Here is a 21409-nt window from a genome sequence, read left to right on the forward strand (position 1 = left end):
GAGTAGTCAATGCTGCTTGCCAGATTTTCTTTCTCAAATGCTTCATTGTGATGTGTGAAAGGACTTGCAATCCCAAAGAGAAGCCAGACAACTGGTAAATCTGAAATATGACCCCAAAGCAAGCAAATTTAGGCCGAAATCGATTAATGCACCCACCCCCAGAAATAAACATCAAACAGCCTTATCTCCGCGGAAACACCCCCTGATTTTTTGTGAAGTAACATGGGATGATACAGAGCACACACACCAACAAAAGGAGGGTACTATTTATGAAGAAAAAATCACCCCCAAAGGGTTGGAGCCTCCTTAATGGTCCTTTCTTAAACTTTAACCTCTAGTGAAACTCTCTCACTTTAAAGTATCTCAAAATAACGTGATCCATGCAAGAAAGTCTCTTTGCGATCCATCTAATTATAATGTGATAACTTACAGGTGTGTTAATTTGGTTGTGGCTTGAAACAGTCCTGCAGGAAGGTCAACAAGCTGATTTTTGTATAGTTCTCTGTGAAAACAAAGTAGAACTCTGCTCAGGCATACCCCCATGGTTTGCAGGAAAGTATCCGTAGTACCCAAGGTCCTTCGCATCGTGATATTCTTCAGTATGGAACAACACACCCATGCCCGGGGCAAGGAAGGTCATTGTGATGTGTGAAAGGACTTGCAATCACAAAGAGAAGCCAGACAACTGGTAAATCTGAAATATGACCCCAAAGCAAGCAAATTTAGGCCGAAATCGATAAATACACCCACCCCCAGAAATACACCTCAAACAGCCTTATCTCCGCGGAAACACCCTCTAATTTTTTTGTGAAGTAACATGGGATGATACAGAGCACACTCATCCACAAAAAGGAGGGGGTTTATGAAGAAAAAAATCCTGAGGAAGAAATTCATCGGCCTTTCCCACGTGCTGGAGCTGGAGAACCCTTACAGTCTTCGGTGCTGCTTTTAGGAAAGGTTTTCCAAGGACCAGGGAACAGCGAAAACTCATTTTCGCCATACCTTTGCCATTCCAGAGTGAAAGATCTCGCCAAGGTATTCCTTCGGAACGACAGCAAACTAACCCCTGGTTCAAAATTTAGAATTTCCCGCACTTGTTTCCACGAAAATTCATATCGCCATGGTTGTCACGACTACTTCGTCTGAACTATAGCGTACATTGTGCTAAGGGAGAAGTCAGCTTGAAAGATCCGAAGTACGGAAAGGTTTACGTTTACGTTAGCGTTTATTTAGCTAAGGATATCTAATAACAACAAAGCTGTCTTTGACGGTACGGTACGGGATAGCGCCAGGCATGCCGATGGCACAAACAAACAAACAAACACCGAATTAAGGCTGTGTGGACCCTGGCTAGCACTTTTGCATAGCTACGGGAATAAAATTGGTTCAGTGACTGACGAGTTCGAGACCACAAAATGCTGTCAAAAGCGGCTTGATTACGAATCCAGCCAAGTTGCTTGCAATGTAGTCCTCAAATTGTACTCCTCTTTATCCGTTTTAGCCCTTTCACTCAGGCTCTCTCTAGGAATTCTGCCTCATTGCAGAAACTGTCCATGTGCCTCATTGCAGAAATCGTCCTGTGGAGAAAGTCTAAGCACTTGAGATGAGGCGCGACCAACTTACAACCTTCCTGGAAAATTTGCGGAACAATATTTGGTCGTCCATTGTAATAAGTTTTGTATGGTTTAGCATATGGAGTTGTCAGTAAAAAGTGACAAGTCACTACTCAAACTGCGACAATTTCGATGATGCGGAGGCAGTAGGCTAAATGGAATGAAGAATGAGGATTGAGCGGAGTGAATGAAGTGTTTTTACGCATGCAAGTGCAGAACAGGCAACACAGAAAATATCAAAAAAGACGCAAATGGGTGTGATGTGCAAGGAAATATCGACACACTTGTCGTCAAAGTTTAAGAGAGCATGTCTGAGAATACCAAAGTATGTGTGCAAGTGGATCTCTCCGATTTCGCTCAAAATTTGCAGGTAGGTTCCCTTTGGGGTGTGGATCATGCAAAGCCCTTGAAAAAGTTTCTGAAGGGAACCTTGAAATTTGCATACCCCTCAAAAATGGCCGAAATATCACATTATTTATGGGTCTAGAAACGAGTCACGCCACAGCGTATACGAACAAGCTATGAACAAAACTCCATCAAGCCAACATTGCCTCACCTTAGAAGAGTTCCTGGAGCAGTACCGCTTAGCCACGCCAGCATCCCAGAAGACGAGGTCCATCACCCCCTGACGCCACAAATGATCGTCTTGAAAATAGCCAATTTACAAGCGCTGGCAAAACAGCCAGCTACGTCCTCAATTGGCCAGAACTATACACCGGCAGATAGTAGAACACCTCGTCTAGCGCTGAGGACATGTCCCCCATCTTCCTTTTGGGGTTTTCTTGAAATAAACTTTTTTGAATTTTTCCACTCGACCATGCTGAAATACGGCCAAAGTCATACCTGCGCAGGAAAGCTCGCTACTCCGCGACGTCTCCTCAGCAATTTCTACTCCAACACTACTCCCAAGGCCGCAGAACAAAGTGTAGTGTTGACTCTGACAAGGAAAAGCAGCGGTGATCACTTGTCACTCCAAACGACAAGCTTCTCCTTGCGCCACCAATAATTTTTTGTGCGACTGTTGATGCAAAAGTGACTGAAGGCCTTAGCGCAGTTTTTGAATTTTATTGCAAGATGCACGGTGAGATCGCGTGCTCTGTGACGTAGGATGACGCTTCCTGCATCACGTTACGCGGCCATCGATCGCGAATGTGCCTGGAACGCTACTCGGAACAGACCATGATGGCAGAGGTAAGATGAGCTTCATTTCCTGCTTGAACTGCTGAGAACCCCCACAAACTGTCCTAGGAGTGTTGCAATGGCAGCAAGCCGTTGGAATATGCCCCGTACAGCATGGAGAGTTATTCGTCTTTCACACTTACCTCCTGCAATCCCGAACATAGTCCGACAGTAAAAGTCCCTTGTTTTCATGTCGATGCTCGACAAAAGCGACTAGCTCGGTCCCTTTGTGTTGACTGGCACGCGAGCAGCACTGGCTGCACGCACTTGTCGCGTGAACTGCATGAGAGATTTCTTACGTCATAAAGAATGTGATTTCATCATCATTTCACTGGTCTTCGACCTACATGGTCAGGGAAAGTCCCGGTTCGTAGGCCTACAACACGGTCAGCGTGTTCTTGAGCGCCGTAACAACACAAGTGTGATCACTTCCAGACCAACGGGCGTTCAAGGCGAGTAACAAGCGCACTTGACAAAGGTGACTCTGAAATCGCGTGAGCCGTGGGCCACGCGACTTGGCATTCTTGCGTCACAAGGCACGTGATTTCACCGTGCATCTTGTAATAAAATTCAAAAACTGCGCTCAGGCCTTCAGTCACTTTTGCAGCAACAGTCGCACAAAATATTATTGGTGGCGCAAGGAGAAGCTTGTCGTTTGGAGTGACAAGTGATCACCGCTGCTTTTCCTTGTCAGAGTCAACACTACACGTTGTTCTGCGGCCTTGGGAGTAGTGTTGGAGTAGAAATTGCTGAGGAGACGTCGCGGAGTGGCGAGCTTTCCTGCGCAGGTATGACTTTGGCCGTATTTCAGCATGGTCGAGTGGAAAAATTCAAAAAAGTTTATTTCAAGAAAACCCCAAAAGGAAGATGGGGGACATGTCCTCAGCGCTAAAAGAGGTGTTCTACTATCTGCCGGTGTATAGTTCTGGCCAATTGAGGACGTAGCTGGCTGTTTTGCCAGCGCTTGTAAATTGGCTATTTTCAAGACGATCATTTGTGGCGTCAGGGGGTGATGGACCTCGTCTTCTGGGATGCTGGCGTGGCTAAGCGGTACTGCTCCAGGAACTCTTCTAACGTGAGGCAATGTTGGCTTGATGGAGTTTTGTTCATAGCTTGTTCGTATACGCTGTGGCGTGACTCGTTTCTAGACCCATTAATATTGTGATATTTCGGCCATTTTTGAGGGGTATGCAAATTTCAAGGTTCCCTTCAGAAACTTTTTCATGGGCTTTGCAGAATCGATCCACACCCCAAAGGGAACCTACCTGCAAATTTTGAGCGAAATCGGAGAGATCCACTTGCACACATACTTTGGTATTCTCAGACATGCTCTCTTAAACATGCAACAATACCCTGATTTGCTCTTATCACGTAAAGTAAGTAAATTATCGTGTCCGTTAAGGAAAGGGAACTCACGACGGCCGCTAACACCCGAAAAACCCTAACGGCAGATACAGCGCCTAACGGTGGGGGTGAGTGGATAAGTCTCACAACCCCTGGCACAAGTGCCGAAAACGACCCCATTAGCTGCATCCATGTACCCCTTGTGCCTGGCCACAAGTTCCCAGTTGACTGTGGGTAGCAGCACGGCTGGAAAAACCGCTCCCACGCAGGACTTGAACCGGCGACCTCTTATCACGTCCAACATGGATATGTACACCATCAGTAATGTGGTGTAGTGGTGTTAGGGCCGCGTTACACTGCGGTTTCAATGCTCGTCATCGGCGTGACACATCATCATTATTATCATAGTGACCGCGGCTTGAGCTGGAGCATCGAGGCTGCAGCTCACCACGAGCCTTCACTGTGATTCTTGATCAAACACTTTGAGCCGCGGTCGCGGCTTGACCTGCTTCCCGTACTTTGCATTGTTTCGTATGCGATAGTTTTAAAATTCAAAGTTTAATTCGTAGGCAGGCCAGGCTTTTTTGGATTCCCGAGTGCTTTGAAAGCAAGCACCCAAACCCACAATTTAACGTACAAGCCCATATACCCATTTTTGTTTGATTTGTTCCAGTATCTACACGATCTCCAAATATTGGCGCGTGAGCTGCAGTTCATTTCAAACCATAGGCAACGTGCGGTGCTTGATTTTCCGCAGTGCGCAGACTGCAGCTGAATTATGTAATGAAAGCAGAGATAACAGTTGCATACTTTGTTCATGAACGCTTGGTGTTAGCCATTCATTTAGCTATCGTGGGAATAATGGACTAGATTCATAGCGTTCAAAATGCTAAAATTTCCGAATACGAATTGGGAGGAGTCGGTGCATGCCACCACCTCCTGTTCACGCTCGAAATACAGATGTTTGTAAGCTTGCGTCCCTGCATATGGTATGAAAAGCTGAACACGTTCAACTCTTCCCGTCGTATATAATGATGATCTGTACGGTAGTACGGTTACGTTCCTGTTCCTGGTGTTCACATTGGACGCCGTCAGACCGTCCCGTTGGTTCCCGTTGCTCCTTATAGGCCATTCACACGACGTGCAAACACTTGCACGTGTATGACTAAGATAACATTTGCAAACCATGATCCAGTTCACACGGTGCTGGGCAAATTGTGCAACCATCAATGTATACAATCATAGTGACCTGAAAATACCGGGAAATGCGAAATTTTGAATTTTCCTTTGATCAAGCACTGCATTTGCAATACGTACTTTCAACAACCGACACTTTTCCTGGCATGCAAAGATAATCGCGAGCAATAGGGCCTCGGCCAAGATAAAAATAATAATTTGCAAGCGTGTGTCCAAGTTTATCATATCGGAGTAAATATCCTTGGAAACGGTACGATAAAAGTGAGTTTGGACGTCGTGTGAATGGCCTATAGTAGGCCATTCACACGACATCCAAACTCTACCGCAACGCACGATGCTACTCGGAGAGTGAAAACTGCAATGGCTTCAGCGATGGAAACTTATAATTTGGATTCAAATTATGAGACTTCACTCGAATCGCTGCTACAAATTTCTCCAGACACCATCACTAGTAGATATCGACGGCAGCTACAGCAAACTATATTCCTGGTACAAGCAGCGTAATTGAGCAAAACGTGATCGAAATTGCAAAACTACTCTAGTATCACCAAGCACCGTACACTTTGGACGAATACAATCAAAAAGGTCATCTATGAGTACATCATGGTAGATCTACACAATACAGCAAAACGGGAACATGCTGGTGACTGGAACAGGGCCAGTTCTTCACTGACTAAAACTTGTCACTTGTCACTTCTTCAGTTCCGGTGGGCACGCTGACCGTGCCCCTTCTTGTAGTAAATGTACAGCGGTACAGCAAATCGTACAAGATCAATGCATGCAATGGCCCGTTGATGCATGCACTAAACCCCTGTCGACCTTCGCTCTAATCGAAAACGAAGGTTCGTTTCAACGGAAAACGAAAGTTCTTCGAACCTTTGACTACTTCGTTTCACCCCTATCAAATTGGCTTTAACTTGTAACACAGCGTTTGGTAGGAGGATGAGACGAGAGCTTTGCAACTCAGAATTCCAGTGCTAAACTAAAACTCACAACTTTCCCAATTTTGTTGTGGCTTGGAACAGTCCAGCAGGTAGAGAACTGAAGTTATTAGAATCCATAAATCTAAATGAAGATATAAAAACAAGTACAGAAATCAAAGGTCGTGATTTCTGCCGTGGATATTGATATGTAAATCCTGCACTTGTATTTAATTTTAAAAGTACAAATGTTATACTTGCGCCTAGATAAAAACACTCCCTTCTTCATTCAAGCCATAAGCCGCTTGGACTCCAACTTTTGCAGTGCAGTGTTTCAACACGGATGCTCAACTTTTTCACATCACAGAATGAAATTTGCGAGAATAGACGTAAATGGGGATGCAGAAGGATTCAAAAAGTCAGTTTACCTTGTGCGATCTTTATGATGATGGGGCTTCCTAGAATGCTCTCGCCAAGAGGACCAATTTGAGCTTAAACTCAAGTCAACACACGTGTATGCGACCTACAGGTTTCTGTGCACTCGTAATCATGTTTTGTTTCATCTGGCGATGTTTGCATGATGCATGTAGCACCCTATTTCAATCCTTTTTGCTGTCGTGCCCTCCACTCGCACTCGAGGAGGCCAAAGCAACTTGCTTGTGGTCCCACCTGCTAGCACTGCTCGTTATGCTAAGTGCCTAAAGCACAGTGGAGCCATTTTGTGGAAAAGATTGTGAGAGCTGGACCGTGACGATCACTCCTTCCATTTGGTGCTACCTTTGCACGGTCTTGTTAGGTGTTGACACTTCCATAGGGAGCACTTGTGCTGCCGCCACACTTACCATACTACACACTAACCACACCATACCACACGTCATATCTGCGCTTGTGCGGCCTGCAACGCTTGGCGCCTATTGCTGGCTACTCTCACGCCTTGGCCATATATAGTTAGGCCTCAGGTGATACTACTACTACTACTACTACTACTACTACTACTACTACTACTACTACTACTACTACTACTACTGCTACTGCTACTGCTACTGCTACTGCTACTGCTACTGCTACTGCTACTGCTACTGCTGCTGCTGCTGCTGCTGCTGTTGCTGCTGCTGCTGCTGCTGCTGCTGCTGCTGCTGCTGCTGCTGCTGCTGCTGCTGCTGCTGCTGCTGCTGCTGCTGCTGCTGCTGCTGCTGCTACTACTACTACTACTACTACTACTACTACTACTACTACTACTACTACTACTACTACTACTACTACTACTACTACTGGTGACAAGCCTCTTTTACGGGCAAAATAGCGGAAACGTGAAATCGTAAATCATTGAAGATCAATTCAATTAAAAAAAGAAAACTCTTTTAAAGAACGTCAAATCAATAAATGAGCGTTAGCATGCTAACGCGAGTTAGCAGCCAGCCCAGCGAGCTGGCCCAACCTGCACGCATGCGCGAGTCACGTGGGCACGCGCCCTTCAATATCCTGTACAATGTCTCTTTCATGTCATTGCTGTTTGGACTTTCGAGCGTGCAACATGCGGAACAGGTGTTCCCGAAACAATTTCCTAGCATTTGGCGGCTCTATTCAGAGTCATTGGCGGCTCCATGCGGAGGCATTGGCGGCTCCATGCGGAGTCATTCGGCGGCTCCATGCGGAGTAATTGGCAGCTCCATGCGGAGTAATTCGGCGGCTCCATGCGGAGTCATTCGCTGGCTCCATGCGGAGTCAATTGCCGGCTCCATGCGGAGTCATTCGCCGGCTCCATGCGGAGTCATTCGCAGGCTCCATGCGGAGTCATTTGCCGGCTCCATGCGGAGTCATTCGCCTGCTCCATGCGGAGTCATTTGCCGGCTCCATGCGGAGTCATTTGCCGGCTCCATGCGGAGTCATTTGCCGGCTCCATGCGGAGTCATTTCCCGGCTCCATGCGGAGTCATTCGCCTGCTCCAAGCGGAGTCATTTGCTGGCTCAGCTGCGAGCCATTATACCAGGTGCTCGAATCGGCACTCCCAGCTTAATGCAAAACTCGGTTGCTCTGTTGTGAGGTGGGGGATGCTAATTAGTAAATCCAATGTCAAATCCAATGTCAAAAGAAGAAAACTTTAAACTCAAAGTGAAAATTAAAGTAACAGGTCGCGTCATGTATGCAAGTCTAAGCCAATGTCAATATAAATTACCTGTCATGAATGTTATGAATGGATGTGCATGCATTGTGGAGAACTGTCCGTACACCTATCCAATTCAACAAATAGACAGAAAAATGACAACAGAGTGAAGTACCTACATTGTACATACATCCTACACCGTACCATCGGCAGCGAGTCCAACCGGTGCCAAGCCGGCGTCTCAGCAGCCCCCTTGCCATGGCAACAGCTCATCGGCCACCCATCTGCCGGCACACCACCAGGAAAGACGGCTGGCGACGCCGCTGATACGAGGCCCGGCACCCGCGGAAACAGGTGACGGCCCACCGAAGTAAGCAAAATGAGATGCGTACCCGCAACCGGTTGATGAGGATGGAGTACGGGATATCGGTGTGACGCCTGGACAGGTATGTCGCCAGCGTCGATAGAAATTTCGCGCACTCCGGTGCCGCCAGGCCCTGCGTCGTAAACACAAGCGGCGTAAATGACGCACACTCAATGTTGACGATCCGTGGCCCATACTCGGCCTTCTTACGCCGCTCGTGAGACCTGAGCTGGCCAAGGACTTCTGAACGAGACAGCACAGACGCCTTAGGGTGGGTTACCCTAACATCAAAATAGGCGTCCTGCTGCCTTGTCCAGAAGCCCCTGGCTCGGATGTCCGCTCGGGCCTCGTCCTGGCGATTCAGCTGGCGTCCGGGTAGATCCTCCCCATGCATGGCCGCCAGCCTAGGCTCCTTTTCAATGTCCTGGGCGACATCAACCAACACCTCCGCGAGCAGATCACGGATGTTGTCGTGCCGCGCACCAGGATAGCCGCCGGTCGGGCATACAAACATGTGATCCCGCACGGCAGGCTGACCACACACACAGGTTGTCGCGGTGTCCCTGAAATCCAGGTCGTAACGGATACAGAGGGCGTCTCTGAAGTCATTGCAATTCAGCACGGTGCCATACCGGGACATCGGGTCCGCCGTCAGCCATGACGATATGCCGGGCTCACCCGCAATCTCGATCAACAACTGCTGCGGGGGCGATAGCTCACGAGAAACGGCAGCAGCCAGATCCGATGCCTGGCGGTCCCTCTCCCGCCGCATGGCAACAGCACGAGTCCGTGCGAGGGCAAGGGCAGCGAGGATGGGATAGTCATCCCCAGGCCGAGGATCTCGAGATGCTGAGGCTCAGTGCGAGAGCGATGGAGTAGATCCCACATGGGCTCAGTCGCACGCAGGGCACGTTGGTGCTCATGCTCTGCAACAACCGAGGCGATTGGCAACCCAATTCCACCACATCGACAGGGCAGAGACAGCACTCCATGGCCCGTGATAGAAATTTCCACCTTGGCACCAGGGATCTTACGGCAACGGCGTAGCTGGCATGAGGCTGGGTAGTGGCGTACTCTCCACAGCGATTCATCTGGGCTGTAAGTCCCTGAACCCGCTGATCCAGAAACTCACGACGGAACTCGACTGTGCCAAAGGCACCACCCAGGCAACGAGCGCCGTCCGTCCGAATAGAGACGCCGGTATCCCGGAAAAGATCCCGGGCCTCCACCTCGACTTCCGGCTTCACAACGAGTACCGTCTTCGTGGGGTTGGGCAAGTACCCATACACCGGACCCAGGTTGCTGATGCTCCGCCAGTACTTGCGTAGAGCACGAAGACGTCCCAGTGCGGAATCGTCATCAGCATACCATAACTGCTCAGCATCTGGGACAAGCTCCTGCAGTCGATGGATAAGCGGTATGATGGCTAGTGCATACATAGCCATGGCAATTGGGTCGCCTTGGCATGTACCCTCACGAGATTGACCCTCACCACCACCCGTCACGAAAAGCCGGACCGGTTCTCGGTAGGAGTTTCCCACGATCAGTGACATAGCGGGACAAGTACGGGCGATGTTGTAAATAGCTGCTGAACGGTTAACGCTGTTAAAGGCATTGCTGGCGTCAACCAGCAATACGCCCTCGACATCATCCTGGGCGAAACGTGATGTTATGTGATGGACACCAACCTCACAGGCAGAGGGTACGCCCACACACAGCTGATGCGGCACGGTGATACCGACAACGTCCGTCTCCACAATCTGCATAATGGCTCGTGAGATGATCCGCCCGAATACTTCACCCACGGCAATGGGCCTAACCCCAGGGCGCTTGTCAAGGGGAATCAGTCTCGCAGCAGTGAAACCCTCCATCTCACCATCCGCTATCCGCTCCGTACAGATCAGCCGGCCAGCAGCCGCCAGGGCGCTGCATAGTTGGTCTGAAGCAGCATCAAAGCACGTCGTCATTCGTCTCCACCCATCGGCATCGACACCGGATGGCCCAGAGGAACCCTGAACAACTCGGGAGACCTTCTTGATCCGATCGGCTGTAAGCCCAGCAAATATAGCTGCACGAGGCTGTACAGGGTCGCCAGCAACCTCACACTCCGGAGCAAGGTCAGCAGGCGCAGGGTGCTTCTCCCTCAGGACATCCATGACCGTCCTGTCCCCTGTGGCGTCAACAACATCATCCAGTCGAAGAACTCCACCCCCAGCCTCATCGGAGAGACCACGGGCCGCTGAATGTAGTTTGCCATCAAAGACCAACTTGGCAAACTGGGTGTCGGGCATGCGCCTGTCATCCCCTACCGAACCTCCAACCCTGGGTTTCAGATGGGCCTGGATGCAGCGGGCCTCTGCGAGGAGTTCCTGAACCCGGCCAGCTCTCCACAACACCAGGCGCTCCCTCAGCACCTTGGCCAGGTCACTGCCGTTGCCAGAGCCCAAAGGCTTCTGGAGCAGTAAGTGACAGGCAACGGTGACCGTTTTCCAGGCCATGGGGCGCCAGCCAGCTCCCTCCGCGAACCCACGGACAATACAGGCCAACTCCAGGACAAACTCTTTTCCCGACTTGCCATATGGCACGAGAAGCAGATTCCTCCTATAATGCACCACCTCATCGTAGATGGTACTGACGGCGGCATTTAGCGTCCCGGACGACCACGGATCACCACCGCCACCACCACCACCACCAGAATCCGCAGTGCCAGGTGCATCAGAAGCAGCAGCGCCATCACGATCACTGAACTGATGGGTCGAGGCACCATTGGCAATCACACTGGGGACATCCACTGCCGCAATGGAGACAGCAGCAGCTGCAGCACCATCAACACACCCGGCATGCGGTGGAGTGGAAGCGCTACGCACAGGGCCATCAATGGGTCTGAATCGGGGCGACAGTGCACGACGGCTACGACCACGGCGTCCCGGTACACGAGCCACCGGAGACCTGGAGGCCGACCCATCCGGAGCATGACTCCCGCCCCTTCCGACAGCGCCAGGTGATGAGCGGCGCCGCCTGCCCAAAAAGCCTGGCCTCTCAGGAGATCTATCCGAATGGAATGCTGGATTCGGATCTGCAACCGGCACAATCGGAATCAGCTGAGCATTGCCAAAATTGCTCTCGCAGGCCCTGGCCGACACAGCACACGAGCAGCCACGGCAGCTCCCAGTCGACTTGCTGCACACACAGCATGGCTTCGATCCACCAGCGGGCTGCGACATGCTACCAGAGCGCTAGAGATCGATCACAACTCCACAGTGCACACGGTAACTATGCACACGGTAACCATGGCGAGAAAGCTGATTAGAAAGCTGATCCGACGCCCTCCACAAGCTGAAGATGTGTGTGCGACGCCACTCGCCAGCTGATTAGAAAGCTGATCCGACGCGCTCCACAAGCTGAAGATGTGTGTGCGACGCCACTCGCCAACATTGGGCACGATGAAGCTGCGACACCAGCAAGGCAGCGCTGGTACTGTAATACGGCTGGGACTAGAATATTGTAGAAATTTCGCAAAACTCTCGATGCTCTCCAAGTCCCTAACTGAAGGGACTACCGCTGAAAGGATAATGACCAGGCTAGATAGCTAGATAGCTAGCAGGTAGTAGTAGTAGTACTGCTACTACTACTACTACTACTACTACTACTACCGTAAAGTCCGGAGCAAACGCCCACCCCATTTTTGCAAGATCTGCTGGCCTGTACACACTGACCCCAAGCACTGTCACCCCTACTGTACGAAAGTGCATCTCACACCGTAGCGGGAAGAGCATTTTGCTACGGTAAACTATGTCCACTTTCCTGGTTTCAAAATCTCTTTGTGCACTAGCGCTATAGCCACGAGCTAGCTAGCTCGTAGTGATGTTATAATGATGGTTGTTTTATTTCGCAAATCCGAACGGGTTTTCTTCCGAATAACAAGGTACCGAAGAACAGAGTATTGAAGGAACCAAATACACTTCTGACGGTGTTTCAAGCCATCATTAATTTTCGAGATAACGCAGCGCCCAAAGGCAAATGTTTTTCTTGGGCACTTCGGAGTTTTCAACAAGTTAGCAGCGACGTTGTAGGTGTAGCTTCTGTTACATACCCTGTTCGACTTGCAACTGCAATATTGGGACCAGTCGAGCCGTTGACTGACGCTTCATCAGAACAATTATTGTTCCTGACAGCGTGATATCGTGGCAATGCACACATTTATGCGGCATTACTCGTACCACATGGAGAACGAACTACCACATTTATTGAATGAAAGGAAATCTCGACAGAAGTTATTTCTTTGCAGGAAGATAATGACAATCGCTTTTGCACAGCCTCCTGGTAGGACATAGGCAGTTTGTAGGCATTACAGTCGTTCTCGTACGCATTCGACCTTCATGCCAGTTGTTTACAACTTTATTGACCTGAAAAAGACGAAAATAGTATGGACTCGCTGGGGTGGGCGTTTGCTGCGAAGTGGGCGTTTGCTCCGGACTTTACGGTACTACTACTACTACTACTACTACTACTACTACTACTACTACTACTACTACTACTACTACTACTACTACTACTACTACTACTACTACTACTCCTACTGCTACTGCTACTGCTACTACTACTACTACTGCTACTGCTACTGCTGCTACTACTACTACTACTACTGCTGCTGCTGCTGCTGCTGCTGCTGCTGCTGCTGCTGCTGCTGCTGCTGCTGCTGCTGCTGCTGCTGCTGCTGCTGCTGCTGCTGCTGCTGCTGCTGCTGCTGCTGCTGCTGCTGCTGCTGCTGCTGCTGCTGCTGCTGCTACTACTACTACTACTACTACTACTACTACTACTGACCAAACCACTTTTACGGGCAAAAAAATACCATGGTAAGCACACAAGTGATGGAAAAGAGTGAGTAAGAACGAAAGAGAGAAAGAAAGAGAGAATGCACTAGTATGTCAAGAGAAGTAATCAATTGTTAAGGTCTTTGAGCTATTGTTATATTGTCCAGATTGACGCATGGACACTGAATCTCAGCCGGCAGCCTGTCGACACTGCACCAACAACGACGAGCGGACGCGACGCTGGTAGGATGATCGGCAACCGCGAAAGCAGGTTATTGCCCACCGTACGAGGCAGAATGCCAGCCGAACACGCAATGCACTGACGATGCTTGAATACCGGATGTCTTTATTGCGCTCCGCGAGCCGACCGGCAAGTGTCGCCAGGAATCGTGAGCACTCCGGCCCCGCCATCCCATTCGTGGCGAACACAAGAGGCGTGAAAGAGCCTCTCTCGACTTCAGTGACCCTGGCACCGTACTGCTGCTTCTTTTGCCGTTCATGGGCCCTGAGTAGGTTAAGGACTTCTGGACCAGACAGCACAGACGCCTTAGGGTGGGTTACCCTAACATCAAAATAAGCGTCTTGCTGCCTTGTCCAGAAGCCCCGGGCACGAATGTCCAGCCGAGCCTCATCAGTCCGGTTAGCCGTCGCATAGGGCAGATCCTCGCCAGACAGCGGCCGGAGACGTGGCTCTGTCTCGACATCGCGAACAGCTTCGGAGAGCGTCTCCGCCAGGATGTCACGCACATTATCGTGCCGGGCAGATGGATACCCGCCGGCGGGGCAGGTTAGCAAATGGTCCATCGTGGAGGCATCACCACAGACACAAGTGGACGGTAGCCCAGGGAGCTCCAGACCATACCGTAGAGCATCACGGAAGTCACTGGCATTCAAGACGGTGCCGTGCGCCAGACGAGGCTCCGCCGTAAGCCAGGAAGACACACCGGCAGAGCCGGCAACGTCCATCAAAAGCTGCTGTGTGGCGGATAGATGATCCTGCAGACCGGCCAAAGATGCTTTGCCAGCCCGACGCCTTGATTGTACAGCAGCCCGCCGTGCGCCTTCCGCCTCCTGGAGCGCCTCCGCCATCTCCCGTAGGCCAGACGAACCACCACCATCCGCCCCGCCATCAGCAGCTGATCCCACACGACCAGTCTCAGGCACGTCCGGGAACCTGTATAGCCCCCGCACTGGCCGAGTCGTCTTAACTGTATCAGTGTACATTACCGTGGCAGTGTCCGCAAACATCGGGATGGCTATGCCGCCACACTTGGAAGGTGCCGACATCAATCTGCGCAAGGCGCTCCCGGAGGCAATTGGCTGACCCAACAGCGGAGGCAAAAGATGATTATCCACTGCACTGTCGAGAGGCGCCATGGTTTCGCCGGAGCAGAGCGAAGCACGCATGAGATATCTCCACTTGGGGACCAGCCCTCTCACTGCGGCTGTATACGCAGCATGTGGCTGGGTCTCCGCAAAATCACCACACCGGCGGACCTGGCGGGAAAAGCGACCGACCTCCGCAGCCAGGTGTTGACTACAGTACTCAGGTGTCCCGATCGGTGCACCCAGGTACTTGGACCCCTCACCAGTGATTATGACACCCACTACACACACTACTACTACTACTACTACTACTACTACTACTACTACTACTACTACTACTACTACTACTACTACTACTACTACTACTACTACTACTACTACTACTACTACTACTACTACTACTACTACTACTACTACTACTACTACTACTACTACTACTACTACTACTACTACTACTACTACTACTACTACTACTACTACTACTACTACTACTACTACTACTACTACTACTACTACTACTACTACTACTACTACTACTACTACTACTACTACTACTACTTGACACAATCTTTATTAGGAAACTTGAAATGGAGATGTGAAACACAAATACAGCCATGTAGATGGAGCAGCAATGCAATACAATGTCCAAAAACTCAAGAATTCAATATCATGGGGCAATGTTGGGCAAATGTCTGTCAGGTACTATCACGCTCAGGCTGCCCGCAACCTGCACATCGTCGTGAAATTCATCCTGTTGCGGCGGTATGGCGGTATGGCGGCGGTATGGCGGTATGACTACTACTACTACTACTACTACTACTACTACTACTACTACTACTACTACTACTACTACTACTACTACTACTACTACTACTACTACTACTACTACTACTACTACTACTACTACTACTACTACTACTACTACTACTACTACTACTACTACTACTACTACTACTACTACTACTACTACTACTACTACTACTACTACTACTACTACTACTACTACTACTACTACTACTACTACTACTACTACTACTACTACTACTACTACTACTACTACTACTACTACTACTACTACTACTACTACTACTACTACTACTACTACTACTACTACTACTACTACTTGACACAATCTTTATTAGGAAACTTGAAATGGAGATGTGAAACACAAATACAGCCATGTAGATGGAGCAGCAATGCAATACAATGTCCAAAAACTCAAGAATTCATTATCATGGGGCAATGGTGGGCAAATGTCTGTCAGGTACTATCACGCTCAGGCTGCCCGCAACCTGCACATCGTCGTGAAATTCATCCTGTTGCGGCGGTATGACGATCTTGAACCACGCAAACAGGTGACTGCCCATCGCATAAGGCAGACTGACAGCTTACAACGGAGCTGACCCATGATAACCGATACGTGTAGGTCGACGTTCTTCTCAGCAATCAGGCATGCCAGTGTCTTCAGTGCCATTGAACATTCTCTGCCAATCATGCCCGAGGTAGAAAAAACTAGCGGTGTAAACGTACCTCTGTCAACTGCTGTCACCCGCTCTCCGTACTGGCGCTTCTTCATCCGTTCATGCGTTCGGAGCTGGCTGATGACTTCCTGACGCGACAGCAAGCTTGCCTTTGGGTGTGTAACCCGGATGTCGAAAAAGGCATCTTGCTGTCTCGTCCAGAAGCCACAAGCCCGGATGTCCAGGCGGGCACCTGCCAAGCGGTTGGCTGTCCTCCCTTGGAGCCGCTCACCATCATATGGTAGTAGAGGCGGTTCTACCTCCACATCCCGGACCGCCTCACGCATCACGTCAGCCAACAAGTCCCGGATCTCATTGTGGCGTGCCATGGGGTAGCCCCCTGCCGGACACATCATCGCATGGTCTATTGTGTTTGCAGCACCACATACACAAGTCAGGGGGAGTCCGTCAGGCTGCAGGCCGTAGCGGATGCAGAACGCATCTCGGAAATCCGATTTGTTCAGCACCATCTGCATTTGGGACGATGGTTCCGCCGTTACCCAAGATGATACGCCCTTTTCCGCGGCATTCTCCACCAACAGCGCCTGTGTTGCTGTCAAATCCGGGCGCAATTCGCTAACGAGACCCGTGGCTTGGGCAGCTTTCTCTCTTCGAATACGCCCGGCCTCCTGCCGGCTGAGGGCTATTGCCTCGTTCAGCTGGTCTGTTTGAGTAGTTTCGTTGGTGCTGGTTGGATGTTCTGGTGGTCTTATGCAGGCCGCCACAGGAGCCACAATCTGTCTGGATGCAGAAAACTCTTTCTCGGCCTCCACCGAGGGCACAGGGATTGCCATGCCACCAAACCGCGCTGGTAGCGATAGCAACTTTCTCAGTGCCGACTCGTCCGAACACGAATGGCCGCTGAGCGCTGGCAGCAGCTTGTCCGTAATGGCGGCGTCGAGACGGGCCAGAAGATGCGCAGGGCAAGATAGGACGCGCAAGTGGTACCGCCACTTGGACACGAGGCCCTTTACAAACACCTCGTACGCAGCATGTGGCTGAGTGGTGGCCACCTCCGCCAGGCGATCAACCTGCAGCGTCCACTTGTCGATCAAATCTGTGATATACTCCTCACAGAAGACCGTTGTACCGAGTGCGCCGCCAAGATAACGAGCACCCTCGGTCACAACACGAATGCCCGTGTCCCTGAAAAGCTGGAGTGCCAGGGCCGAATGCTGCTCCTTGACAATTAGTGTTGTCTTGTTCGCGTTAGGGTAGTACCCATACCCAGGGCCATTCTCCAGAATCCCATCCCAGTACTGCCTTAGATTGAGGAGCTGTCCACCACCAGCATCGTCATCAGCATACCATAGCTGCACCACGTCGGGGCAGCACTCTGACAGCTTGTCTATCAATGGCATCATGGCGACCGCGTATATCGCCATGGCGAGGGGATCACCTTGGCAGGTACCCTCCTGACTCCTTATCTCTCCACCACCCGACACAAACAGGCGGCATGGACTGCTGTAGGTGTTCTTGAACACCTGCCCCAGGGCAGGGCAGACGAGTGGCACGTTGTGTAGGGCTGCTGTGCGGTTCATAGCGTTGAAAGCGTTGGTGGCATCGACCAAGAGCACACCCTCCAACTCCGGCGAGACAAGCATGTCGGTCATCGTATGCACGGCAGCTTCACACCCAGACGGAACACCAACACAGAGTTGACGAGGGGCTGTGGCGTGCATGGCGTCATACTGAATTATCTTCATCACAGCTTTGCCTATTAGTCTCCGGAAAACCTCCCCAACAGCGATAGGGCGCACCCCCGGTTGCTTGTCCAGTGGGATGAGGCGGGCCGCAGTGAACGAACTTAGCTCTTCTGGTGGGACTTCCTGGGTGCATAAGCGTTTTCCTGCTTCTGCCATTGCCGCACAGAGCTGGTCAGACGCTGCAGCGAAGCAGGTCAACATGCGTTTCCACGCATCAGAGTCCAGGCCCGATGGACCGGCCGCTCCGGACATTTGACGACTTATCTGCTTGATCAGCGCTCCTGTGAGCCTGGCAAAAAGGATCGGATCTTGAGGGGTAGCCGCGTCATGCCCCTGCAAGAGAGCGTCATCCGGAGGTACAGCAGGCTGGGGATGCTTATCAAGCAGAATGTCACGTACTGTTGAACCTGGGCTGCCGCTGACAGTGTCGCTCATTGACAACACTCCACCCGAGCCACTGGAGCAAACCATCCGAATGGCTGACTGCGTTTTCCCAGAACATACGAGTTTTGAAAACAAGGTGTCGTCAATTTGGCCTGACTGGTCGACGTTCCGGGTATGGTGTGCCGGAAGATGCGCCTGGATGCATCGGCATTCACTACTACTACTACTACTACTACTACTACTACTACTACTACTACTACTACTACTACTACTACTACTACTACTACTACTACTACTACTACTACTACTACTACTACTACTACTACTACTACTACTACTACTACTACTACTACTACTACTACTACTACTACTACTACTACTACTACTACTACTACTACTACTACTACTACTACTACTACTACTACTACTACTACTACTACTACTACTACTACTACTACTACTACTACTACTACTACTACTACTACTACTACTACTACTACTACTACTACTACTACTACTACTACTACTACTACTACTACTACTACTACTACTACTACTACTACTACTACTACTACTACTACTACTACTACTACTACTACTACTACTACTACTACTACTACTACTACTACTACTACTACTACTACTACTACTACTACTACTACTACTACTACTACTACTACTACTACTACTACTACTACTACTACTACTACTACTACTACTACTACTACTACTACTACTACTACTACTACTACTACTACTACTACTACTACTACTACTACTACTACTACTACTACTACTACTACTACTACTACTACTACTACTACTACTACTACTACTACTACTACTACTACTACTACTACTACTACTACTACTACTACTACTACTACTACTACTACTACTACTACTACTACTACTACTACTACTACTACTACTACTACTACTACTACTACTACTACTACTACTACTACTACTACTCCTACTCCTACTCCTCCTACTACTACTCCTACTCCTCCTACTACTACTACTACTCCTCCTCCTCCTCCTCCTCCTCCTACTACTACTACTACTACTACTACTACTACTACTACTACTACTACTACTACTACTACTACTACTACTACTACTACTACTACTACTACTACTACTACTACTACTACTACTACTACTACTACTACTACTACTACTACTACTACTACTACTACTACTACTACTACTACTACTACTACTACTACTACTACTACTACTACTACTACTACTACTACTACTACTACTACTACTACTACTACTACTACTACTACTACTACTACTACTACTACTACTACTACTACTACTACTACTACTACTACTACTACTACTACTACTACTACTACTACTACTACTACTACTACTACTACTACTACTACTACTACTACTACTACTACTACTACTACTACTACTACTACTACTACTACTACTACTACTACTACTACTACTACTACTACTACTACTACTACTACTACTACTACTACTACTACTACTACTACTACTACTACTACTACTACTACTACTACTACTACTACTACTACTACTACTACTACTACTACTACTACTACTACTACTACTACTACTACTACTACTACTACTACTACTACTACTACTACTACTACTACTACTACTACTACTACTACTACTACTACTACTACTACTACTACTACTACTACTACTACTACTACTACTACTACTACTACTACTACTACTACTACTACTACTACTACTACTACTACTACTACTACTACTACTACTACTACTACTACTACTACTACTACTACTACTACTACTACTACTACTACTACTACTACTACTACTACTACTACTACTACTACTACTACTACTACTACTACTACTACTACTACTACTACTACTACTACTACTACTACTACTACTACTACTACTACTACTACTACTACTACTACTACTACTACTACTACTACTACTACTACTACTACTACTACTACTACTACTACTACTACTACTACTACTACTACTACTACTACTACTACTACTACTACTACTACTACTACTACTACTACTACTACTACTACTACTACTACTACTACTACTACTACTACTACTACTACTACTACTACTACTACTACTACTACTACTACTACTACTACTACTACTACTACTACTACTACTACTACTACTACTACTACTACTACTACTACTACTACTACTACTACTACTACTACTACTACTACTACTACTACTACTACTACTACTACTACTACTACTACTACTACTACTACTACTACTACTACTACTACTACTACTACTACTACTACTACTCCTACTCCTACTCCTCCTACTACTACTCCTACTCCTCCTACTACTACTACTACTCCTCCTCCTCCTCCTCCTCCTCCTCCTACTACTACTACTACTACTACTACTACTACTACTACTACTACTACTACTACTACTACTACTACTACTACTACTACTACTACTACTACTACTACTACTACTACTACTACTACTACTACTACTACTACTACTACTACTACTACTACTACTACTACTACTACTACTACTACTACTACTACTACTACTACTACTACTACTACTACTACTACTACTACTACTACTACTACTACTACTACTACTACTACTACTACTACTACTACTACTACTACTACTACTACTACTACTACTACTACTACTACTACTACTACTACTACTACTACTACTACTACTACTACTACTACTACTACTACTACTACTACTACTACTACTACTACTACTACTACTACTACTACTACTACTACTACTACTACTACTACTACTACTACTACTACTACTACTACTACTACTACTACTACTACTACTACTACTACTACTACTACTACTACTACTACTACTACTACTACTACTACTACTACTACTACTACTACTACTA

The 21409-nt window shown here is 48.6% G+C and overlaps 1 protein-coding gene across 1 annotated transcript; it reads right to left on the bottom strand.

The window, feature by feature from the left end:
- Nucleotides 1–19503: 19503 nt before the first annotated feature.
- LOC135821178 (uncharacterized protein DDB_G0271670-like) lies at nt 19504–20157 on the bottom strand (the record flags this gene model as incomplete). Its single annotated transcript, XM_065334245.1, has 1 exon — nt 19504–20157. A coding segment is annotated over one exon (654 nt), but the record flags the coding sequence as incomplete, so codon positions are not given.
- Between the last annotated feature and the right edge of the window lie 1252 nt (nt 20158–21409).

This window comes from Sycon ciliatum, chromosome 7 (genome assembly GCF_964019385.1).
Source record: "Sycon ciliatum chromosome 7, ocSycCili1.1, whole genome shotgun sequence".
In the NCBI taxonomy this organism is placed as follows: Eukaryota; Metazoa; Porifera; class Calcarea; order Leucosolenida; family Sycettidae; genus Sycon; species Sycon ciliatum.